Consider the following 26,546-nt stretch of genomic DNA (forward strand, 5'->3'; position numbering starts at 1 on the left):
CACATGGGATGGAGAGGGGAAAAAAAGGGGGAAAAGTTTGTGGTATGAAAAGACAGAAGAAATTATCAAAACTGTTAGTGACTGACTGCTATCAATCAAACTACCCCTAACCAGAAAGGATACGTGTAAAAAAAAAAAAAAAAAAAAAAAGCTTATCTGGCCCAAACAAATTTCTCTCTGAAGCAATCAAGCCAAGCAGAGAGTAACTGATGCTCTCAATGGCTGCAAAAAGATTTTGAGAATCAGTTGGGAACATGACAATATGGGATAGAGGAGGAACACTAGCTAGTCAGAGTTTGTTGTTGTCATGGAGATAAAGGAACCATTGGTGACCACTCCATCAGTTCTAGCGTCTTGAGAGGACTCACTTCAATCAATTGGTGTCTTGTCAGCTTGTGACCTTTAACATTAACTTTGTATAGCAATTTAAACCAGTTCCAGTAACAGAATATTTAACGTGGACCTTTCTTCCCTGCCTAGCTTGCCTGACTGGGTGAGAAATTCAATAAATCTCAAATCTTGCTTTTGCAATTTAACGGCTATCATGCAGAGGGTTTACAACACATTCTATAATTGTGCATGTTTTCTGCTTACTAATGATTAATATAACATTTGAAAATAAACTTGATAAGGTAAACAAGTAAACCATTTTAAAGAATAAAACACCAACAAACCTTTATCTTCTAAAGGACTTATGCACTTCTGCAGCTTCCAGCATTTGCTGCCACTCGACACCTGAACAATGTGGAATTCTCGGACACCTTCACTCTAGGGTACATCAATTTAAATCAGTGTCAGTTTACCTGTCACAAAGTTAATGCATTTGACCATTTCAAACAGATACAACAAACACCAATGTCGACTAAATTAAGATACTGCCTAATGGCAAACATTCTACCCAGGGTTTGTGAGAAGTAAGAGTACTAACAACGAACCACAGTACATATACTTTTGCATGTTTATCAGCTGTTAAGACTTGCCAGCTACCAATTATAGGGTTGCCACCTTTTAAGAGGGCCAAAGTGGGACATCGCGGTGTGGCCAATAAGACACTGGCCACACCCTCTACCATGACATCACCACAGCAGCAGTGAAGTAGATGCTGTTATGGGTATGACGGATGGCTGCTGGAGTGGCTAGCTAGCTGGCTAACTGGCTGCTGGAGTGGCTAGCTGACTGGCTGCTGGAGTAGCTAGCTGGCTGGTGGGAATAGCAGCTGGATGGATGAATGACTGTTTGGATGGCTTGATGGATGGATGGATGGCTGCATGAATGAATGGATGGCTGGCTGGCTGGATGGATGGATGGATGGATGGATGTCTGGATGGCTGGCTGGCTGGATGGCTGCATGAATGGATGGCTGGATGGATGGCTTGTTAGAAGAAAAAAAAAATTCTTGGTTGTTTTTTTAGAGGCTGTAGAAGCGCTTAAAATAAAGCACTCCTACAGCCGCAATCTTTGCAGGGCTCTTCCTGCACCAATCCTCTCCCCTTTCATGAATTGCAGCCAATTGCTGCACGAATTAAAGCACCCGGGCCTAATAGGTAGCAGCTTTGCCTGCAGGTCTGGGTTGGTGATGTAACTGAATTGCCGTGGAAAAGCCGGAAGTAACTGTGGCTTTTCCACAGCAATTCAGTGCAATTGAAAAGTGGGACTTTTCAAGTCCCACTACTTTGCACAGTGAGCAATGGGATGAAGCAGCTCAACCCATGAGTGTCCCACTGACAATGGGACGGGTGGCAACCTTAACCAATTACAAGTCTCATATTTGAAAATGCTTTACTAATTATCTAACTGGTCTCTACAACAAAATGTACTCATTTATACTTGGTGTATGCACAAGTCCCTAATTTCGCAGTACTAAACAGAAGACTCACTAGCTATTAATAAAGGCTTCAATATTGTTTCTCACAGAAATCATGGGACTTTATCCCAAATTAGGAGATAGTAGATGGCATCAGATTTTTAAGCAGTCTTAACTGGCACCAACCACCAATTCTGGTTTGACATCAGAGTAGAAACTGATTAGATTGCTACGTGGGATCCTGGTTGTTTGTTCTTCTTCTTCAGTCTTTTGTAAGACTGTGAGGCGTTGGTTTGTTGATTTGTTAGAAACTGATTAGTACCTCCACACACACAAACACACATACACATTTATTACCCTTTGCTAACCAGGAAAGTCACACTAGGTAGAAACCCCTTTTCAGCATAGGCCTAGGAAGAAAGGCTCCACACATTAAATGATATTCAAAGCAATTATATGAAGTTTTGTTTCACACAAGAAAAAAATTCAAGCAAGTCAGAAAAATACAATGCTTGCTTTACATATAACAGCTGTGCAGTAAATGGAAGAAAATTGTTTAACAGCAACAAATGTAAAACAGCTGGAGTACTATGTACACAAACATCATATTATCATCAGCAAACAAATAAATAATTAGGCCTATGGTATTGAGCACTCTACTTCTTTTTCCTGCCTGCATTTAAAGCTGCACTAGTGTAACAAAGAACTTACTTTTGGCATACAAGGGATGTGGCAGAAAATTCAAGTATTTAATGAGAAACTCCCACATTTGTAAACTTCCAAAACTGCATTGGGAATAGACTCATGGTAATATAACATATGCAGACCTAGAAACCATACAGTGCCTCTAAACAAGACCCTCCTCACTGGACAAAAGCAGAAAAATGAAAGTTATCCACTTACCATAATGACAGATCCATGCTGTTTCATTCCATCCGTTTCAATGTTTGGCTCGAAGAATTTGACCTAAACACCTTCTTCAAGAGCTTTGTACCTGTGGCTCCGACTCCTCCTCTACCCATAATTCCTCCATTCCTCTAAATTACCTCGGATTGAGTTTACTGATTTTATGCAAATTATAGCCCTATTCCTGAAAACTGTAGAAACCAGAAGTGGTCAAGGTTAATAGGCTTGCTAGTATTCCAGTAAGAATGAAAGAAACTTTTTGGACAGACAAGGTCTTAATCAAGGACCTTGTGAGCAACAGAAGCTAAAGGTGACAATTTGGAAGGGGGAAAGGGGGAAGGGTGCTGAATGGAGTGCGGGCCCACGGACCCAATGACCCAGTCACCATTTTCTCCAGTATCAGTCCACTGTTTATCTCCAGTTCCCACAAGTCATAACCTTTCCGTCACACCTCAGTCAGATTTAACAGTTTAGGAAACTTTGGCTTCAACTACAATCTTTACAATCTTGACTCCAATTCTTCTGGATCAAGATGAATCACTTGAGCTGAAGCTCCAATGTTGGGTTTCTGGTGGTGGAGTTGACTTCTAAGTTTTTGGAGCTATCTCTTCCTCTCACGGCCTCGACACTCAATAGAGCTTGGGTTGAAGTTAATCTTCAGACCTCACCTCGATTGGACCAGGAAGAGTTCCAGAGTCTTTTGATATGGATAACACTTCCTCAGTTATGATTGCAGTGTCAGCTTTCAAGCTTGATATGCAGTCATATGTGCAAGGTAATTCAGCTCTCTGAGTGCAAAACTTGCAGAAGCTTCCCTAGTCTGTCCAACACCCTTGATTATCAGTTAGGGAAATGAACAGAAGAACTCTCTTCAGACAGATCTTTTTTTAATAGCTGCTGCTGCTACTACAATGGCTACTACTACTGGTAGTCTTTTTATCCAGTGTTTCCTGTCTTTTGGCACACTAAAATCATGTTTTTTGGGGATGGGCTCTACCACATCAGGGTCCTTCCATGCCCTCTGTGCCAAGAAATCTATAAGGGCATCTGTAGAGGGAAATGCCCAGGATGCAGAAGAGACAGTTCCAAAAACTTTGAGGAACACATATTAATCTGGAGAAGGTTTTTCAGTGGACCAACTCCCCCCATCTCTGTTTCATCAATTCTAGGATGTCACCAGATATGACATTTTGGGGAGGGGATGAAATCTAGGGAAACCCTCACCTAAATCTATGTCTCTAGAGACTCAATTAGGACAGGAGTCTAGGTACTTCCATTTACATGTCTGTTTCCTAGGAACTTGTCTCTGAGGTTCTTTTTGAGACAGGTCAGAATCAGACTGGGAACTCGAGTATTTAGTACCCTTGAAGCTTACAGGTTCTGACTACCTCTCTCGATCAGAATGAGAGGAATAAGCAATAGGATACAGTGGGAGTCAGGACAGATCTGAACTTGAGGTCTGCATCTGCCTTCTTGGTCTAGCCAAGGTCCTTTCAACAGCCTCGAAAGTTGATGCTGCAACTGGAACAGAGGAAGTACTCCACTTATCCAAAGACTCAGGAACTCTTTCAGGTTCAAATAAAGTCTACTCTGATGATGACCTTGGATCTGAGCTATCAAGTGCTGAGACTCTGACAGGAAAAGACAGGGACAGTGCTTGGAGGATTCCCAGTTGAATTAGTGTCCTTAAGAATTTCCTCATCATATGGTTGACATCCATTTCAGTAGGACTTCTGGTGGACTGGAGTGACCTCGATAATGATGCTACTGATGAGGTCATGGACAAGCCATTTCTCTTGTAAAATAGGTGAATGGAGCCAAGGACTCACTGGCTCTGGTGAAAATCTAGCATGAAGTTCAGTGCCAATTGCTTCAGTGTTTTAGGAGCTGGATCTGGGGACCTTTTCCTTGATTTCTCACTTTTCCTCCAGCTTTTTCTCTTCAGAGCTCCTAGAATCAGAAGACATAGCTAGAAAGACAGAAGATGAAGACCCTGTCTGAGGGGGAAGCAATCTTTTTAAAACAAGTTTTTCTTTCCTGACCTGAACAGTCCTAGACCCAAAAGCAGCACAAATGTCACACATCTTGAAGGTGGACAGTACCTAAACAATAAAGACAAAGAGAGTGCGGGTCTTGAGGAGGGGATTTTGTGTCCACAAGCCAAGCACTTTTTAAAACCTTCAGGTCTGTCTGACATCAGAAAAATTGCAACAAACACAGTAAATTAAGAAATTCAACACATATTCTAATTCTAAGAAAAAAAATATAAGGTTAGAAGTGTTACATGTAGTACAACAAAAAACTATTAAGAAGAAACACCAAAACACTTAACAGCAAACCTAACACTATTAACTTTTTAAATTCCTAAAAATGCTTAAGTACATTACACGATTATAGACTACACTAAGTATCCTAAAAGGGAGAGTCAAAGATATCTAAAATGTTAGAAAAAACACTTTCACTTACTGTGAAACTCAGAGCTCTTTGACACACATATGGAAGATTCAGGTGGCAAACGAGATCTGAGGTAACTTAGAGGAGAATAGGGAATTATGGGTAGGGGAGGAGTCAGATCCTTGGATTTAAACATCTGGAAGAAGGTGTAATGGTTGGATCTGATGGGATCCAACAACCTAAATGTTGAACTGGATGAAAAAAGGCAACATTGGATCCTTTTTTCTGAGATCTCCCATGTAGCACATTTCTTCAAGATAAATCCAAAAAACCAAATCGAAGGCACGAAACACCAGCAAGGTTCCACAGTTTAATGACTGAACAAAAGAATCAAACAGTATTCCATCCACAAAAATAAACGCTCTTAACTAAAAAATTGCGTTTTCGTCGTTCCTCACTATGACTTCATCAGATACAATCAATTAAATTAATTAGAGCATTAAATACAAAAAACTTTTAAAAAACAACCAATTAATCAAAGTGCATTTCTAAGTAACCAATCAATAAATATTCCTCATGAATATTAAAATCTAAACTAACCCATGTTAAAAACAACTTTTTTACTCAAACATTTTAATAAATAAATACATTAAAAACATTAATTGTGGTATACTTATTCAACAAATAAGAATAATTTAATAAAATCTGTGCAGTGCAAGATAAAAAATTCCTAAGTTAATATAAAAACAAATTTGTGTTTAGAAGATTGATTTCATTTTGAGTGGTGTATCAATTCTAAGTAAATAGCACCATCTATTGGCCTTTCTATAAATTACAAGCTTCAAGAAATAATTCTTTTATAGGTTTTTTAAATGTTTGCAGCTTTTATTTTTAATACAGGGACCATGGATATACTTTCATTTAGCCCAGGTTTTTTAGTGGCATTAAGGTATATTTGCCACCATAGTTCCCTATAGGCTAATCTTTCCTCCCATAGTCCCCCTCTTACATCTTTTTCCACTTGTTCTATAACAAAAAATTCAAAAAATGCCTCTGTACATTCCTTTGTATGTCTAAATAAAGCGTTAGTATCTTTTGCTTTAGAAATCTCATAAAGATGTTCATATATCCTCCTCCTCAGGACGCGTTCAGTTTTACCTATATAGAAGGAATTGCATTTTTTACAAATGCTAATATATACTACACCCTTTGTCTCACAATTATAAAAGCCTTTACTTCTTATGATTTTATTCTTCCTACTAGGAATGGTAATTTCACAAACATTTAACATATTAACACATTGATTACAATGACCACACTTGTAGCTACCTTTCCTTTTATGACCTTCCACCCCTTCACTTGTTAAATTCCTTCTAGTTTGGGTTTCTAAAATGTTCTTTATAGACCTGGCATTCCTATATATAATCTTAGGAGTCCAATTATTCATACCATTTATGTCAGAAAGGGCCAGGAATCTGTTCCATTCTTTTCTAAATAAATCACTGACCCTTATATTTGACACATTGTACTCCATAATGAGGGCCTGCTCGTATTTGTTTTCGTTATCAATGTTAATAATCTCATTTTCAATAGTATTTTTTATTATTAATTTTTGTCCCTTTATTGGCTGAAACCTAGAATATCTTCCCAATTCCACCTCTGTTCTTAACTTTGTTATAAAGTCCTTAGGATAACCCCTTTCTTCAAACATTTTACTTAATAGGTTACATTCGATAAGAAAATCTTCACTAGTGCTGGTCATTCTACTACCCCTCACAAACTGTCCCTTGACAATATTCTTCTTACAATGTGAGGGGTGTGCACTAGTGAAGTGAAGAAAGGAATTACAAAAAGTTTTCTTTCTATAGACTTTTGTTTCAAAATCCATTCCTTTCTTATATACTTCTACGTCCAAATAAACCAATCTATCTTTTGAAAGGGAGTAAGTAAATTTTAAGAAATTGGTGGAATTACTAATATATTCAAAAAATTCATTGAATCTTGCTATTCCTCCTATCCAGAAGATAACTATGTCATCTAAAAAGCGACGGTACAAAGTCCAGCAGTCTTTGTAACAAGAATTGATTATATAATCTTCCTCCCACTTTGCTAGAACAATATCAGCGTAAATGGGTCCACAAGCTGCGCCCATTGCCGTACCCTGAATCTGTTGATAGTATTCACCTTGGAAGGTAAAAAAATTGTACCTCATTACCAAGTCCACTAACCCTGTAACAGTACTTTTTTCAGCCAATGTCAGTTTAGTATTTTTATAAACCATTTCTTCAAACATAAACAGGCCCTCCTTATGTGGAATGCATGTAAACAGGTCTACAACGTCGATGGTAATAAAAATTAAATCATCATTATATAGGTCCTGACCAATACATCTAAGAAAATCCCAGGAATCTCTCAATGTATATTTGTTCCCAGTACTTATATGTTTTACCTTGTGGTCCACATATTTAGCCATTGGAAGCGTCTTAGACCCTGCTGCTGACACAATAGGTCTCAAAGGTGGATCTTCCAAGTTTTTGTGGACCTTAGGTATCCCAAATATAGATGGTATTCGTGGTTTTTCCACATATAAGTATTCAAAGGTTTTTCTGTCTATTGATCCTTCGTAAAGGTAGCTATTTAATAAGTAATCAATCTTGTAATAAGCTAAATTAATTTCATTTAGTGAGACTGGGGTGTATTTTCTTGTATCATTTAGTATAAAATTCATTTTTCCTTCATATATAATATTGTCCATGAAGACTATACCCCCACCCTTGTCCGGTTTCATTATTCTCAGGTCATTATTATTTTTTAACTCGTACAAAGTTTCTTTTTCTTCCTTGGAAAGATTAAAATCCATTTCATTTTCTTCGTACAATTGCCTAATGTCATTTTCTAACATATTTTCAAAATTTTTGACCTGTGGGTGCAAGGGTGGGTTGTATGTACTTCTACGCACTAGAACTGAGTCCTGAGGAGGCAGGCCGCTTTTGTCATTAGAATCCCCAGAGGCAAACAAAATACCAAGATTAATTTTCCTAAGAAAAAGCTTGACATCTATAATAGTATTGACCAATTCACCCTTTATAAATGGAATGAATTTAAAACCTTTACTTAACAACTGAAAATGTATTTCAGTTGGAGTAATATTGCTAAAGTTGTAAATAGTAAAATTTCCAAACGTATGTGTGATACCTTCAACTTCAATAACATTGTGATGTTGTTCATTAGTAGGGGTTGGGTGTATTAATTCCAATACCTCCCTCTCCCCCTTCTCCCCCCCCTTTTTTGAAAATTTTGACGTCCATCCTGTTTATTATGCCAACTGTAAGAATCTCTCACTAAAGGGGGAAAATCATCATCATAATTTAAAAATTCCCTTTCTTTACCTTCATCATCATAATTTGCAAAAGGCAAATCACCATATTGTTGATTAACATCGCTTCTCTTAAAGGGCGGCTTAGGGTAATGGGTATTATTTTCATATTCATGTATATCTCTTTTTAACTTACTTATTTTCCTTTCAATAATTTCACTACATTTCCACTCAATATCATCCTTAATTTTATAATACTTGTCCCTTTCTTCCCTTATTTGAAATATAAGGTCTTCCTTAACACATAGATCTAATGCCTCTATCTCATTCCGCAATGAATCTTGCACTCTGTTATTCTCCTGAATAATTAATTTCAAAATTTCAATACCACATTGATTAAAAACTTTCAACAATTCCTGATGAAAAAGTGATCCCCCTATAACATTGTTAGGATACTTGAATATTCTAAGACCCTTGGGAACCACTTTTCTAGTAATGCACTCTGTTAAATATTCATTCTCTACAGTCAAGGTTTTAAATTTCATCATTAATTTATACAGTTTGTCCAATTTATTGTAATAACTAATACCATCAGCCGTAGTCCGCTTTTGTCCATTCTTAAATTCAATGTTAAACGGCTTTTTTAACCAGTCATTAAGGCAATGTGTTTTCCACGAAGTGTGGAAAGAATTGTTAACAGTACCTTTATTACTGTGATTTCCTGTGGGGTTATCCGGAGTATAGCCTGCATCTGCCAGCAATGAAGATGATCTATCTACAGTTTCAGTTTGCACCAAAACCCTCGGTGTCTGAACCGGATTAAAAGTCTCACCATTCGGTTCCTCTCCTGCAAGGTCGAGATGTACATTTCCACTGTTACGGCGTTTTCTTTTAGGTTTTGCTCCCTTTGACCATTCGGTCCGCTCCAACGCACTTGCACCCTCTTCTCCTTGCTTCCGGTTAAACGTCTGGCAAAGCGGCGTTAAAAGGTCAATCAACTGTGTCAGTTGACCTATGAGTCTCCGTGATTCCCCCATGTCCTCCTTAGGTGTTCCGCCTTCCATTCGGAAAACACAAACAAACCAAGAAAAAAATACCAAATCGAACTGAACCAGATAAATCCAAAAAACCAAATCGAAGGCACGAAACACCAGCAAGGTTCCACAGTTTAATGACTGAACAAAAGAATCAAACAGTATTCCATCCACAAAAATAAACGCTCTTAACTAAAAAATTGCGTTTTCGTCGTTCCTCACTATGACTTCATCAGATACAATCAATTAAATTAATTAGAGCATTAAATACAAAAAACTTTTAAAAAACAACCAATTAATCAAAGTGCATTTCTAAGTAACCAATCAATAAATATTCCTCATGAATATTAAAATCTAAACTAACCCATGTTAAAAACAACTTTTTTACTCAAACATTTTAATAAATAAATACATTAAAAACATTAATTGTGGTATACTTATTCAACAAATAAGAATAATTTAATAAAATCTGTGCAGTGCAAGATAAAAAATTCCTAAGTTAATATAAAAACAAATTTGTGTTTAGAAGATTGATTTCATTTTGAGTGGTGTATCAATTCTAAGTAAATAGCACCATCTATTGGCCTTTCTATAAATTACAAGCTTCAAGAAATAATTCTTTTATAGGTTTTTTAAATGTTTGCAGCTTTTATTTTTAATACAGGGACCATGGATATACTTTCATTTAGCCCAGGTTTTTTAGTGGCATTAAGGTATATTTGCCACCATAGTTCCCTATAGGCTAATCTTTCCTCCCATAGTCCCCCTCTTACATCTTTTTCCACTTGTTCTATAACAAAAAATTCAAAAAATGCCTCTGTACATTCCTTTGTATGTCTAAATAAAGCGTTAGTATCTTTTGCTTTAGAAATCTCATAAAGATGTTCATATATCCTCCTCCTCAGGACGCGTTCAGTTTTACCTATATAGAAGGAATTGCATTTTTTACAAATGCTAATATATACTACACCCTTTGTCTCACAATTATAAAAGCCTTTACTTCTTATGATTTTATTCTTCCTACTAGGAATGGTAATTTCACAAACATTTAACATATTAACACATTGATTACAATGACCACACTTGTAGCTACCTTTCCTTTTATGACCTTCCACCCCTTCACTTGTTAAATTCCTTCTAGTTTGGGTTTCTAAAATGTTCTTTATAGACCTGGCATTCCTATATATAATCTTAGGAGTCCAATTATTCATACCATTTATGTCAGAAAGGGCCAGGAATCTGTTCCATTCTTTTCTAAATAAATCACTGACCCTTATATTTGACACATTGTACTCCATAATGAGGGCCTGCTCATATTTGTTTTCGTTATCAATGTTAATAATCTCATTTTCAATAGTATTTTTTATTATTAATTTTTGTCCCTTTATTGGCTGAAACCTAGAATATCTTCCCAATTCCACCTCTGTTCTTAACTTTGTTATAAAGTTCTTAGGATAACCCCTTTCTTCAAACATTTTACTTAATAGGTTACATTCGATAAGAAAATCTTCACTAGTGCTGGTCATTCTACTACCCCTCACAAACTGTCCCTTGACAATATTCTTCTTACAATGTGAGGGGTGTGCACTAGTGAAGTGAAGAAAGGAATTACAAAAAGTTTTCTTTCTATAGACTTTTGTTTCAAAATCCATTCCTTTCTTATATACTTCTACGTCCAAATAAACCAATCTATCTTTTGAAAGGGAGTAAGTAAATTTTAAGAAATTGGTGGAATTACTAATATATTCAAAAAATTCATTGAATCTTGCTATTCCTCCTATCCAGAAGATAACTATGTCATCTAAAAAGCGACGGTACAAAGTCCAGCAGTCTTTGTAACAAGAATTGATTATATAATCTTCCTCCCACTTTGCTAGAACAATATCAGCGTAAATGGGTCCACAAGCTGCGCCCATTGCCGTACCCTGAATCTGTTGATAGTATTCACCTTGGAAGGTAAAAAAATTGTACCTCATTACCAAGTCCACTAACCCTGTAACAGTACTTTTTTCAGCCAATGTCAGTTTAGTATTTTTATAAACCATTTCTTCAAACATAAACAGGCCCTCCTTATGTGGAATGCATGTAAACAGGTCTACAACGTCGATGGTAATAAAAATTAAATCATCATTATATAGGTCCTGACCAATACATCTAAGAAAATCCCAGGAATCTCTCAATGTATATTTGTTCCCAGTACTTATATGTTTTACCTTGTGGTCCACATATTTAGCCATTGGAAGCGTCTTAGACCCTGCTGCTGACACAATAGGTCTCAAAGGTGGATCTTCCAAGTTTTTGTGGACCTTAGGTATCCCAAATATAGATGGTATTCGTGGTTTTTCCAGATCCTTGGATTTAAAGATCTGGAAGAAGGTGTCAAGGTTGGATCTGATGGGATCCAACAACCTAAATGTTGAACTGGATGAAAAAAGGCAACATTGGATCCTTTTTTCTGAGATCTCCCATGTAGCACATTTCTTCAAGACCTTTATCTTCCCACACTTGTGGCATAAGCACACATCACAATACAAATTGGGGGTTACCGCTCTGTATTAGAAGACTGCATCCAGTCCCAAACAACTGAATTAGGGTCATATGTAACATTAGTCAGCTGTTGCTAAAAGATAAACTTTGGCATGGATATACGAGTACATTCATGACACACAGCACCATCCAATTTTTAATTTCTCCAAGTCTTTTGGGTTTCTAATACTATGACGGGAATGGACCCTATTCCTAAGTCAAAGTATGATTAAAATTCATGAAATTAGTATTGTTTCAATCTCTGATGTTACCCAGAAGTGCTCTTCGCAGCACCTGCAATGTGCCCAGTAATGACTCCTCCTGCAATTTGTACAGTTACATGTACTGGTAACATATCTACGTATGACTGTAAATTAAAGACCCGTTGCTCCTACTACTACTGGAACTGTCTGGGTATCTTTCTTTCACATTGTCCTCACTTCTGCCTGCAAATCCTGGGACTTTATGACTTTGTGTCTCTCTGTATGTAAGACACTATAGTCACTGGGTGCAGTAATTTCAATGATACGTCTGTCTTGGGACTTCCAAGATGGCTGCACATTGAATAACAGCTTAATTATGGCTCTCCCAGTCTGAAAAATAGAAGCTTATCAAAGAAGGCCAGTGGACACAGATTTCTCTGTAAATTTCAGTAACTGGCTGGTAAGTGTACTGCCTGGAGGGCCGGAAAAAATAAATATAAAGGACTGGAGGAAAATCAGCTACAAAAGGTGAGAAAGAAAAACAGACTGATAGGAGTACTGTAGTTTTTCAGCAAGAAGCAGTACAGGTTCCAGATATGACTTCCTTTAACCTAGAGGAGAGTATAAAGCAGCTGCACACAGAACTGGTTAAAATAAATGAAACACTGATGGAGTATATCAACACAAACAATATAAAGTTTGAAAAAATGGAAAAAGCTTTAAACAGATATTCAGATAAGGTGATAGAACTGCAAAACTCAGAGGCTGAAATGAAGAAAAGGCTGGCTGAATATGAAACTGCATAAGAATTTCAAAAAATAATAAGAGTTGGAGGATAGAGCAAGTAGGGAAAACCTAACATTTTAAGCTGTACCAGAGAAGCTGGAAGAACAGACTATATTCATTTTAGGAAAGTACAAATAAGCAACTGGACTGGTAGTCGACAACAGGAACTGTTAACTGAAAGGGCACATTGTGTGTATGCTCCACATCTGGTTACTAGAAAACAACCCAGACCTTTAATAGTAAAGATGCAATCTTATTGGCAGAAGGAGTTGATTCTGACAAAACTGCAGCAGAAGGACAAGTGGGAGATAGGAGAGTGTTTGTGGAGAATGACTACTCAAGTGCACACCAGGCAGAACAGAAAAGTAGGCATGAGATTCAAACTGCTGTACCCAGCCATCTTCAAGTGGTTTTCCCCTTGTAGGACAAAATAATTTTTTGATGAACTACATGCTAAGGAGGAAATACAAAAGTTTGTCCAACAAAGGTTGAGGTATGAATGAAAAGGAGGTTCTGCTTCGTGTTCTCCTGGTGATAAGGACTACAGAGACTGAGCCTGTGAAATCTTTTCCACAGTTTGAATTGCCTGATAGAAGGAAGAAAACATAAGAATCGACTAGACGACTTGGACGTATATTGGAAATGAAACAGAGTCAGGATATGGGAGATGGAGATGAACAGAATTAAATGTAGTAACTTGAAAATCAACAACTATGGGATGATAAAGCAATAATTATACTTGTGAAATATGACAGAACAATAAAATCTGAAGATATTGGACTTCCTTGGACTCTGTTAAGCTTGTGGGGGACTTTAAAGCATAGAGCCTACTTCATGTTATTAATGTCTGGAGAATAAAATCTGTAACTTGGAAACAGACAAATGTGGGTTTACAAAGCAATAATTATATTTGTGAAATATAGCAGAACAAGAGGATTCGGAAATACTGGATTTTTTGTGGACTTCGTTAAACTTGTAGGGGACTCTAAAGCATATACCCTACATTATGGCATTAATCTTCAAAGAACTACTTTGAGGGAGAGGAGAAGGAGGGAGAAAGTTAACTGTAAGTAAAACAATTTTTTTTCTTAATGGCAATGTTTAACTGTTGCATGACTTTCTTAGTAAGCTATGAAGTTAAGTTTTCTCAATTCTTTCTTTAATGTAATGGGGATACTAATATAAACAGGCACTTTTTCCCCTTTTCTCCCTTCTCTCTTTTTCCTTGTTCAGTTGTAAGAAATGAAGGCACTGCAATATGTGTAGGGGGGGGGCAGGAAAGGTGTAGTTAAGAGAGCATATCAAAAGAAAAATGTATGTGCTTTTTCTCATGCTTGCATAGAGAAATGACTAGGTTAAACCTAGGATTTATTCAGTAACAAGTTCACTACAAAGCATATAAATGGAAAAGAATATTGAATATTATAAGGCTTTTTTCCTGGTAAACAAGATATCCTTAGCAAATTTGTGTCTGGTTTGCATGTCACCAGACGACAACCTGATAAAGAGAAATGGCTTGGAGAAAATGTTTACTGAAAGCAGTCAAGTGCTTTCTTAGCTGGGAGACATACAAGACAAAACCAGACAGCAGTTATTATAAACACAGGCTGTATCATGAGTCTTAGCATGAATGACCTTTCTTTTTGGTTGTCTCTAGCCTGTGTGCATGGTTATCAGTTTAGAACGTTTGTTTTTATTATGTACATAGTTTTGTGTGTTAAGCTAGTAGGTTTTATGGGGTATTGGGGTGTGTGTATTTTTGTTTGAGGGTTTTCAATTAAAAAAAAACTCTGCAAGTTGTGACATAGGCTCAAACAGAGATGACAAGAAACAACTGTACAAAGATTAACCTGCCAAATGGTGCATGCATGTAACACAAAAGCTGGAACCAAATATTTAACAAAAAAGCTGTTATATATAAACGGTGGGAATAATAATCCATCAAGAATATGAGTCTTTCGATAATGTCTTAAAACGTTAATGGTCTCACAGATAAATACAAAAAAGAAAGAGTGGTGAACTACATTAAAAAATGTAGAGTGCAACTAGCTATGCTCCAGGAGACACACTTGGAAAGAACTGAACATGCGAATTTGATAAAGTATGGGTTTTCAGGATGGTTATTCAACAGAATTCCTGAGGCAAAGGAAGATAGAATATTTATATTAATTGCAAGAGGAGCTCCAATAGTAACAGAAGAAAAATACAAAGGAAAATAATGCCAGATTTATAGTACTAACGGAATACAGGGAAAAGAGAAGAATTACACTGACATGTATTGCATCAAAAACTGCTATAATGGAGCATAACAAAATGCTGGGAGAAATAATCCGCTTTTAGCAAGGAATATTACTTATAGGTGGGGACTGGAATTTGATCTGCAACAATGAAGATGCGTCTGGGGGCTCAGAAGGGAAAATATAACAAATTACGGTAGATTTTTAAAAAAAAAATGAAAATATTTAGCATGGAAGATATAAATTCAGTACTAGGAGTTCTGAGTGAATTTACACATTATTCCCCAGGATACAAAAACTGGGTTAGGCTAGACAGAATTTACATTTCATAAGAACATCTGCATTTAATTGAAGGCCTTGATACACATCCAATAACTATTTCAGATCATGCACCAATAATAACTAAAATAAAAACACAGGGTAATGGAATAAAAATGACAGACTGGCGCTTTCCCACCTATTTGTTGAAAAGAGATGAATTTAAGGAGTGGGCAGTGGACATTACTCAGGAGATATTAGAAAAGACAAACTTCTTCTGAAAATACAGCTAGGGAGTGGGATAAAATTAAAGTGGAATTTAAAAATAGAGTGGAAATAAAAGAAAGGGAGATATGGTTATGAAGTAACAAGAATTACTTAGAGGGATTGTCAAATGTTAAAGGACTGCAAAAGAGGGGGAAATGTCAAAGAGCAAGAGGAGGAGCAACTGCAGAATGCTAAACAGAAAATAAGGGATTACCTTGGTAATATGCATGTGTTAAAAAGACTGCTGTTGAGCAACTGTTTTTTGAAAACAACTCTACCACAAAGACTCAGGCAACACAAAGTAGAAGGGGCTGTCACCAAGCTTAGGAAGCCTATTAACAAGGAAGATAACAAGGGATCCTGTAGAATTATTAGAAATATTTTGATAATTCTATGAAAGTCTGTATAAAGCAGAGCAAATGGAAATCAAGAAAAGGTACACATTGAAATGTTTATGGAATAATTAAATATGCAAAGGTTATAGGAAGAGGAGGCTCAATTACTAACAATTAAGGCAGGAAGAGATGAAATAAAAATGGTGATACATAACCAATCTAAGGAAAGTCCCCCGGAATAAATGGTATTCCTGTTGATGTTTGGAAGCTAGGCGGGAAAAAAAATGAAAGATCTGGAAGGTTTTCTTTAACAGCATTTTAAGAGGAGGAGAAGTACCAGCATCCTGGAAGAAAGCAGTAGCAGCTGTAATACCTAAAGAGGGTAAAGATCCATCAGATTCAGCTTCATACAGGCCTACTTCAATACTAAATCATGATTATAAAGTGTTTACGCCCATAATGGCTAAAATAATGGCAAAAGTGATGCCAAAATGGATAGATATAGATCAATATAGTTTTGTGGAGGGGAGGCAGATATCTGACAACAATAACAGAACAGTGATAATCCAGAATGAAGTAGAATGTAAGAAAACACCACTGTTGTTGGTAGGTCTTGATGCAGAGAAAGCATTTGACAGTTTAAGCTGGGACTTTATGAGCAGAGCGATGGAAGTATTTTCATTCCCTGATAAAATTATAAGATTGATTAGGAGGATACATGAGGGCTCGGAGGCATAAATTAAAGTGGATGGGGTGCTCTCTGTGATAATCGCTGCTTGAGCAGAGGAATCAGAAAAGGGTGTCCTCTCTCCCCTTTATTTGCATTATATTTAGAACCACTGTCAAAGAAAATAAGGGACTCAGAAATTCAAGAATATAGTTGGTATGGTAGCCAAGAAAGGTTGCCTCTATTTGCAGACGACATTACTTTATACCTGACAAAATCAGAAAGGGACATTACAGTGCTGTGGAACATACTGAGACAGTTTCAAACCTTTTTGGGATACAAAATTAATGAAGTTAAAACAAAAGCAATAACAGTAAAATATGCACCCACATAGGAATTGGTTCAGCAATAACCATACTTATGGGGACATGATAAAATGAAGTATTTAGGAGTATGGATTAAAAATGATACTGGTGTGACAGCTAATGATATGTGGGAAGAGACTAAACAGAAGATAATACAAAATTGAGAAAATGGAAGCTGTGTTATATGGGTATTGAAGCCAAGATACAAGCTGTTAAAATGTTTTTAGTCCCTTTAGTTTTATTCACAGGTCAGGCATATTTTCATCAACCAGAGGAGAAGTTGTGGATAGTAATTAATAAACAGCTGAAGGATTTTATCTGGGAGGGGAATATGAAAGAGTCAAGTGGGATAAGCTTATTCTTCCAGTAGAACAGGGCAGATTGGGACTACCCAAGTTGAAGGGGCATTTCACAGCAACACAGTTAAGGCTCCTATACATAGCACAAACAGAAAACTATAACTCAAAATGGAAGGAGATGATGACAAAATGGGGGAAGCTTAAGTAACAGGAAAAGACTGGGATTGTGGATGCAGACCTTTAAGGAAAACAATAATAATTATACAGAATATTATATTCATAAAGCAGCAAAATGTATTCTAAGATCTAAGCCAATACAGGAATGGAGAAAGAAGATTATGCCAACAGGGATGAGTGCAATTAGGGATACAGACAATAGGCAAGAGGGTGTGTGAATATACTGGAGAAAATGGGCAAAGGAAGCAAGGTAATGGGAGAAAATAACTAGAGAGGGAAAAGCAGTAAAACAGGAAGAGGCCAATAACTTATTTGAACTGCAGGTTAGAGACTGCCTTCCATATCAAGGACTGATATCAGAGTACAGGCAAATAGAAAGAAATAGGGGGTCCTAAATGAAAGACCAGCACTGGTAGAGTTTTTAGTAGAATCTAGAACAGAAGTTGCTGTTAAGAAATGAGTAATTAGCAGAGAATATAAAATACTATATGATAACTATCAGAATCAATCAGAGGAAGTTAGGAAAGATTGGGAAGAGAGACTGGATAAGCAATTCACAAAGAAACAATGTCTCCCAAATATGCAACAAAATCTAGAAGATTTAAGATCTTTCTCTGCAAGTGTTTACATAGGTATTTTTATACCCCTAGCAGGCTCCAAAGAATTTTTCCTCAGGTAGACAGCAAATGTTGGAGGTGTGATGGGGAGGAAAGAGTAACTGGGAACATATTTTCTGGGAGTATAATGAGTTGGCGGACTATAAAGATCCCCTGCAGTCTGCACTGTTGAAGATGCTAGGAGAGCAAACTGGAGTAACTAGGGAAATTATTTTTTCAGCTATGATACAGAATTGGAATTGCCTAGATATAGTAAGGCCTTGCAAAGTCTAAGCATGATGGCTGACAAAAAAGCAATTACTAGAAAATAGAAATCAAAGTTTAAACCAACTCTGTTAGAAGTAACAAATATATTAAAAAGAGATAAAACAACTGGAACTGGGATTTTTGGAAAAGGGTAGGAGCAAATTACACAGGAAAAAATGGGAAACGTGGGATCGATACATGCAGAGAAGGAACGAGGTTTAAAAGAAAGCAGGACATGAATGAGCTATGTAATGGTTGACTGCCAATGCCTGGATATATTAAAAGTGATTTAAAATGTTTTCAGCTACAGTTGTGTTGGCACAGTTTGTAAAGTATGTTTGCAAGTGACATTGTGTTGTTAAGGTTTAGTTTCATTTATATAAATGAAAGCTTGCCTATGTCATACATGAACATTTAATAAAGATTTTTTTTGTTTAAAAAAATTCTACTTTTGCCTTCTTTTCATGGACTACTACATTTAGTTTTCTCGCATATAATTTTTGAACTGTTGGTAATGGATGATCCCATATGATATAAACCTCATCGTTTTCTAGGATGCGTTGTGGCTCATGTTTCCTTTGTTTTTCAGCTACTTCAGTATTATAAAGTTTGCACAATCCCCAATGCAACAGGCTTGCCACATTATTATGCCTTTCAGTATACAGTCCTCCTGCCAACAGTATAATCAGAACCAGCAACAAGATGTGTGACTGTTTCTAATTCTGTTTTACAAAACCTCCATATGTCTATTTCTCCCACATGTTCAATGAACTCTGTAAACCAACGTGTACAAAGTCCACCATCTCGGGGCACCAATATTAACCTTTCACCATTTGTTTAAATTCACCTCTCCTTAACCATTCTTGCATTCAATCTTGATCAACACGAGGTTGCTTCAAGAATTTTCTATACATGCAAAGTACAGTTTTGTACCTACCATAAATGTAGATGTCCAATAGATATGCAACTGCAGTTCTTACATATAGGTTGTCCTGCCTCAGGCAGCCCTCGGTCGGCCGGATTCCAAAGTCTGGGTCCGGCGTCGGCTGATGTCGCCTCCTCCCCGACGTCAGAGCGGCTGGGGTATAAAAGCATCAACCGGCGCCATCTTCCTCAGTGTTTCTTGCCCCAGATGCCAGGTGCCCTCCAAGGAAGGCTAAATTTAGAACTGGATAAAAATTCCAGACATACACAATAGCAATAAACAGATACACCATAACAGATATCCCCAGCTAAGTATAAAAGGAGGAAGTGGACCCAATACACAGAGGGTAGGAGGAGGAAAACCTGACTGCAGTTGCATATCTATCGGACATCTACATTTATGGCAGGTACAAAACTGTACTATGTCCTTCAAGAATGCAACTGCAGTCCTTACATATGGGTTGAATACCATAGCCAAGCTGGGGGTGGTAGGCTCTAAGATAAGGATGGTGTAGCTAAAATGCCCTGCAGGACTGCCGAAGCAAAGCCTGCTCGGGATCTGGAATATAAAGGCAGGTTGTAGTGCTTGGAAAATGTATGCACGGAGCTCCATGTAGCAGCTTCTAGAATGTCCTTTGTAGCCACCCCTCTTAGGAAGGCTGTGGAGGTGGCTGTAGCTCTAGTGGAGTGTGGCCTGATATTGGCTGGCACACCCTTTCCATGTAAAGAATAACAGAATCTAATGCAATGTCCAATCCATTTTGAAATTGTTTATTTGGAAATTGCCTTTCCTTGCACTTCAGTAGCGTATGCTACAAATAGTTGGTCAGACTTTCTGTTGGCCTTTGTTCTGTCCAAGTAGTAGCGTAGTTGTCTGTGTATGTCCAAAGTGTGCAGCAGCTTTTCCCCTTTATTTTGAGGATTGGGGAAGAAGGTGGGCAGGTGAATTGCTTGATTTAGAGACACCCTGGATATCACTTTTGGCATAAAAGAAGGATTGGTTCTTAAAGAAACCCTGTCCTGATGAAAAATGAGAAATGGAGGTGCTGCCATGAGGGCCTGTATCTCTGAAACTCTTCTTGCTGAGGTAATTACCAACAGGAAAACTGTTTTCCAGGAAAGAAATTGCAATTCTGAAGATGCTGTTGGTTCAAAAGGAGGAAGAGTTAATTTTTCCAACACGAAGTTGAGGTCCCATGCAGGCACTGGTGGTTTTCTGGGAGGTTTGATATTCTTTATCCCTCTTAGAAATTGTCTTAGTAAAGGATGTGAAAACACAGGTGGATCAGTGTTGTATGTTGCTGAAATTGCTGAAGCGTGTATTTTTATGGAAGAATAGGAAAGTCCATTATGCAGCATTTCTGCCAAGTATTCCAGTATCTGTGGGATGCTCATTACTGATGCATCCTGTCCCTTGTTGGTATTCCAGATGTTGAATCTCTTCCATTTGGCTGAATAAGTCTTTCTGGTGGAAGGTCTGCGTGCTTCCAATAATATCTGTTGAACTTCCTTGGAAAGAAAGATATGGGTAGAAATCATGGAACCCTCCAGGCTGTCAGCTGCAGAGTTTGCAGGTTGGGATGAACCATCCTGTAATTGTGCTGAGTCAAGAGTAGAGGCCATTGAGGCAGGGGCCACGGGTTGATGCAAGTTATGCTCCTTAGTAATGGATACCAGTGCTGTCTTGGCCAATCTGGAGCTATTAAGATGCCTTTCGGTTGCTCTGCTTTGATCTTCAGTAACACCTTGGTCATTAATGGTAGAGGTGGGAATGCACAGATTGTTAGAGAGTTCCAGCTGAATGAGAGAGCATCTATTCTCCAGGCTTGTGGATGGTGTGTCCTCGAGCAGAACTTTTTCAGATGATGATTGAGGTGGGAGGCAAAGAGATCTATGTCCGGCCTCCCCCATGCATGAGCTATTTGAGCAAAAATGTCTGGATGCAACATCCATTCGTGCGGGTCCAGGATGTTTCTGCTTAGACTGTCCGCCAGAACATTGTCCCTGCCCGGAACAAACTGGGATTGCAGCTGTATGCTCAGTTTCAGGGACTTTTCCCAAAGAGTCATTGTTAGTCTGCAAAGGGGGTAAGAATGAGTACCTCCCTGCTTGTTTATGTACCACATAACAGTGGTGTTGTCTGTCTTTATTAGCAGATGGCCTTGTTGAAGATATTTTCCGAAGGCCTCGATTGCATGAATTACTGCTAACATCTCTTTTTGATTGATGTGTAGATGTACTTCCTGGGGGGGGTCCATTGCCCTTGAATGCATTTGCCCTCCATGTGCGCCCCCCCATCCATGGTCTGAGGCATCTGTTGTAATGGTTTGGCTTGTTTGAGGTTTGTTGAAAGGCATACCTTTGTTTGACTGGCTTGCTTGGGCCCACCACAAAAATTCCCTTTTTAGACATGGGATGAGTGGGATAATTGCTTCTAAGTTGTGGCTGTGTTGAGACTATAGACTTTTTGGGTACCATTGCAGTTTTCTCATGTGTAGTCTTGCCAGTGGAATCAGTAGAATGCAAGATGCCATGAAACCCAGGGCCTGCAGGATTTTCCTTGCAGTCATCTGGGTGAGCTTTGCTAGGCTTTTGAAGTAATGTGGTAATTGTTCTTGCTTCTCTGCTGTGAGGTAAGCCATTTGTGATTCTGCGTCTAGTTTGGCTCCTAGAAAAATTATTTGTTGGGATGGCAGTAGTCTTGATTTTTGTAAGTTGACTGTGTATCCCAAAGCCTGTAGTAAGTAAATGACATAATTCAAGTTTTTTGTCAAGGTTTGCTTGCTGTCCGCTTGTATAAGGCAGTCGTCCAGGTAAGGGTATATTTGTATCCCCTGGAGTCTGCAGTGTGCAATTACTGATGCCAGGCATTTAGTGAATACTCTGGGCACAGTAGATAAGCCAAAAGGCAATACCGACAATTGATAATGCTCTGACCCTGCAAGAAATCTGAGGTATCTTCTGCAACTGTGTCTGACTGGGACATGCAGGTTTGAGGTCCAGAGTAACCAGCCAAGACCCCTTGCCCAGCATGGGAAGGAGTTGCTGTAGCGTCAGCATTTTGAATTCTGGTACAATGAGAAAAGTGTTTAGAGCGGACAAGTCCAGTATAGGTATCCATTGCTTTTCTTTTCTTGGAACAAGGAACAGTCTTGAGTAAAATCCCTGGCCTTGTTCCTGAGGAGGAACCTTTTCTATTGTTTTGATTTTTATCAGCTTTGAAACTTGTTCGAATGCCTCTGCCCTTTGATTTTGTGGCATGTTTGGCATGCCTTGTCTTGTTGGTAAAGTATGGAAGTGGAACCTGTAGCCTTGGTCTATTATGTCCAGAATCCATTTGTCCTTTGTTAAAATGTGCCAATTTTTTGAAAATAAGGATAATTTTCCGCCTAAAGGTGCTTCTCTTTGAGCCTTGGTCGGTGGTGTCAAAGTCAAGTCATTGTGATTGTCCCTGTGGAGCAGGGGATGTCCCTGCGCCACCTCTCTGATTAGTCGGTTGCCATTGGCATCCTCTGTAGGAGCCTCTGTATTGCCCTCTTCCTCGGGTACGCCTGTTTTTTCCCCCTTTGAAACTTGTCAGCGTCTGGAAAGGACCAATTCTTAGAAGGCCAATTCCTGCTGAACCTTGGTGGCTGAACCTGGAGGAAATCCTTGACTGTTTGCACTGATTTAGCCTTTTCCTCAATTGATTTCAACACATCCTGAGCATTAGCACCAAATAGCTTGTGTTTTTCCAGAGGTGCATCTAGAAGCTTTACTTTAACATGATCTGGCAATGCCTGTTCTTTCAACCATGCATGTCTACGAATGACTGCCCCTGTCATAGCTGCCCTACATGAAGCTTCCAATGCATCATAACCACACTGAAGAAAACGATTGCTAACCTGCTGAGTGTTATGGACCAAATCCTGCAAGACCTTTCTATCTAAAGGCTCAGGAGAGGCTAACTTTTTCTGCAAATCATCCATCAAGAAATCCTGATACTGAAACATATGAAAAAGGCAATTAAGGGCTCTCATGGCAAGTGTGGTTGAGGTATAAACTTTTTTGCCTCACCTCTCCAGGGACCTAGCTTCCCTGTCTGAGGGCAAAGGATTTTTGGCCGTGGATGCGGCCACCCCTTTGGGCCCCTGGGAAATTGTTTCTAGATCAACAGAATGGGCCTTAAAGAAATGTTTGTGAGTTTCAGGAACCCTGTAGTATCTGTCTGGCTTGACAGGAGCAGGGGGAGAGAATCAGGAGAAGCACTCGAATCTGAGTACACATCATCCAGTACATCTAACACTGGAGGGATAGCTAAAGGCCTGTGTTGGGGAAGCTTAAGGAAGGTACAAAGCCGTTTCCTGGAGTCGGAGAATTCCTGACCTTGCCACTGAAAATGCTCTCTCATGGAGTGGAGAATTTCCCCAAAAGAAATATCCTCAGGAGGAGAGGCAGAAGGAATAGATTCCTCCGCATCAGAATCCTCGTAGGCCTGGAAGGACTCTTCCTGGGTATCTGAGTGATCAGAGTCACCAGAGGCTTCATCTGAAGAAAGGGTGTCCGTATGCTCAACCCTGGGCCTTTTGTCAGAAGGTGGCTGAGAACCTCTGTCAGGATGGGCTTGGGAGCCTCTGATTAAGGAAATTAAATCTGCAGCTAAAGTCATGATTTGTTTATCAGTAGTGGGCTGAGGCAAAGCTTTAGGAGGGTGAGACTTAGCCTGGCTGGCAGCCTTAGCACGTGTGTAGGCCTTAATAGACATAGACATAGGGGGCCTAGCTGCCCCACGTGCTGGAGTCACCTTGTCCACCGGTATGGTCTCAGGCAAATCTTGGGCTTCAGTTTCTGGAGGAAAATCAACAACCGGCACCGGCGCAGGCTCCGGGGCCAGAGTGATCGGTAAAGCGGTGTCGTCGGTCCAGAGCGGCGGAACAACCGCCTCAGAAGAGACCGATGCACTCGCGGTAGTTTTTGGCGTGGTGTCGGTGGAAGTCGCAGGCCGAGAATGTCGGTCCCGGTCTTTCCGTTTTTTGGAAATATGTGGTGTCGGTTGTTCCGACGGCATGGTATAAGAGTATTTATCGCCAAAAAAGTCTTCAGCAAACTCTGCCCGGCGCCTGAGAGTGCGCTTATTGAAGCAAGCACAGGCAGAACAGGCCGAGACGTCGTGGTCTGAGCCAAGGCAGGGGAGGCAGTAAGAATGGAAGTCCTTATGAGGTATTTGTTTACCACAAGACAAACAGTTATTAACTTTTTCAGTTTTTTCTGACATCGGCTGAGGCAAGAAAAGGTTCCCCAATGGGGTACTTAGCTTTTTGATGACTTCGGATACGTAAAACACAGGAGCTGACCGACCGGCACTTGCGAACTGCTTCTGCTTCGGGCACCGCGCGGCAAGAAAGACTGAGGAAGATGGCGCCGGCTGATGCTTTTATATCCCAGCCGCTCTGACGTCGGGGAGGAGGCGACATCAGCCGACGCCGGACCCAGACTTTGGAATCCAGCCGACCGAGGGCTGCCTGAGGCAGGACAACCCATATGTAAGGACTGCAGTTGCATTCTTGAAGGACATCTATACTGTTCCATCCAACAATGTGGAAAGACAGATGGTAGGTAATATCTACTGCAGAAGGTCCTCTCAAACTTCCAATTATGTGTTAAGTACTCACATTCTTATTTTGAAGGGTCCTGTGCAGTAGGTAGCAGCTAGAAAGAATCCTGCACAGTACAAACAGCCTCTGAGGAAGGCAGAAGGTCAGGCAGATCAAAGACCAAAGATTTAAAAGGATAAACCTAGCAATACAATAATGGCAAGGAAGCTCAGCTCCTGAAGATGGGGTCCAAAATGTAATGGCCTGTTAAATTATGCAAGGAGAACCAAGTAGACACACAAAGATGCATGGAACAGACACACTGCTTAAACACATAGCAGAAACAGCAACTCCCAATGCAGACAAAACTTTGACTTCATTACTTAAAGGGCAGTTTGCTACCAAGTAATAAGACAAAATACAACTATCTATCAGTTGTTGTTGTATATTCGGCTTTTCCCGGTTAGGGGTCATCACAGTGGAACTCCGGTCCGCTAATGATTGGCAGTAGATTTTTACGTACCAAGATGCCAGCCCTGACGTACAACCTTCAATGAAGGTACGCCCATTCACGCATGTCTCCACACAGAAGACGCTTTAGCGGAGAATCGAACAGGACAACGTCTTACTGTGAGGCGACAAAGCTACCGCAGCACCACCACCGCAGTTCTATAAGACAAAATACAACTATCTATCCATCTCTAGTGTATCTGCATGAGCCTTGACAGTCCTTTACTCATAGCAAAAGACACAAATAACTAATCTGCATTTCTGGGTTACATGACCCTCCTCAAGAACCACCTCAGTTGCCAGTTCAAGTTATAATAATAAAAAGTCCTATAATCTGACACAAACAAAACAGGAAGGCAAATTAACTGATTAATGGACAGTTACAAAACCACTTTTGAGAATAAATGTGGGGAGTCCTAAAGGAAACCTGACCCTTATGAAAGACCAAGTAGAGTTCTCTGCTTATCAAAGTCTGTAGCTCTGAGATCTCTGTGGCACAGGTAATGGCCACCAAAGCAATGTTGCCAAAGAGAACTACAGGTCAACTAAGCCAGCTATCTTAAAAGATGGATAGTCAAGTTTGTCAGTCACAAAGTTCAAAGCCCTAAGAGGAGAAAATTACTTTAAAAAATGCTTGATAAGCTTATGCTGAGGTTCCCTATTACGTTGTTGAACTTTTAAAAGTTTGAAAACCTCAGCTTTGGCCAGCTAAGAACTTGGTTATATTCAACTGGACGTATAAGAGAATTTAAGTACCTTTATCTGCACTTTTTTAAAAAAAAATACAGTATTTAATTTGATTTAAACTGTGTTGAAGGAGTGTTGAAGGAATATTTAACTGAAGTTATTCTGCTCTTCAGTAACTTGAACTGAAGCTAGTGTTGGCTGAATTTTGTTATTTGCTAGTAATTACAGGTGTAGGGGTAGCCACATTCTTTGATTTCCTGCCCTTGCATATTTAACTGGTACATTGTGAAATATTTCCTGCTTAAAAACCTCAGCTTTGGCCAGCTAAGAACTTGGTTATATTCAACTGGACGTATAAGAGAATTTAAGTACCTTTATCTGCACTTTTAAAAAAAAAAAATACAGTATTTAATTT

General features: G+C 38.9%; 1 protein-coding gene across 1 annotated transcript in view; it reads right to left on the reverse strand.

Moving 5' to 3' along the window:
- Window positions 1–26,546, reverse strand: part of TRAPPC8 (trafficking protein particle complex subunit 8) — a 3,178,250-nt gene that overhangs the window by 567,525 nt on the left and 2,584,179 nt on the right. The window contains exon 21 of the mRNA XM_044065843.1: window positions 675–768. Coding sequence (XP_043921778.1) covers window positions 675–768 — 94 coding nt within the window. The remainder of the gene's footprint in view (window positions 1–674; window positions 769–26,546) is intronic.

Source organism: Protopterus annectens, chromosome 3.part0 (assembly GCF_019279795.1).
Source record: "Protopterus annectens isolate FY-2018-M chromosome 3.part0, PAN1.0, whole genome shotgun sequence".
NCBI classification, from domain to species: Eukaryota; Metazoa; Chordata; order Ceratodontiformes; family Protopteridae; genus Protopterus; species Protopterus annectens.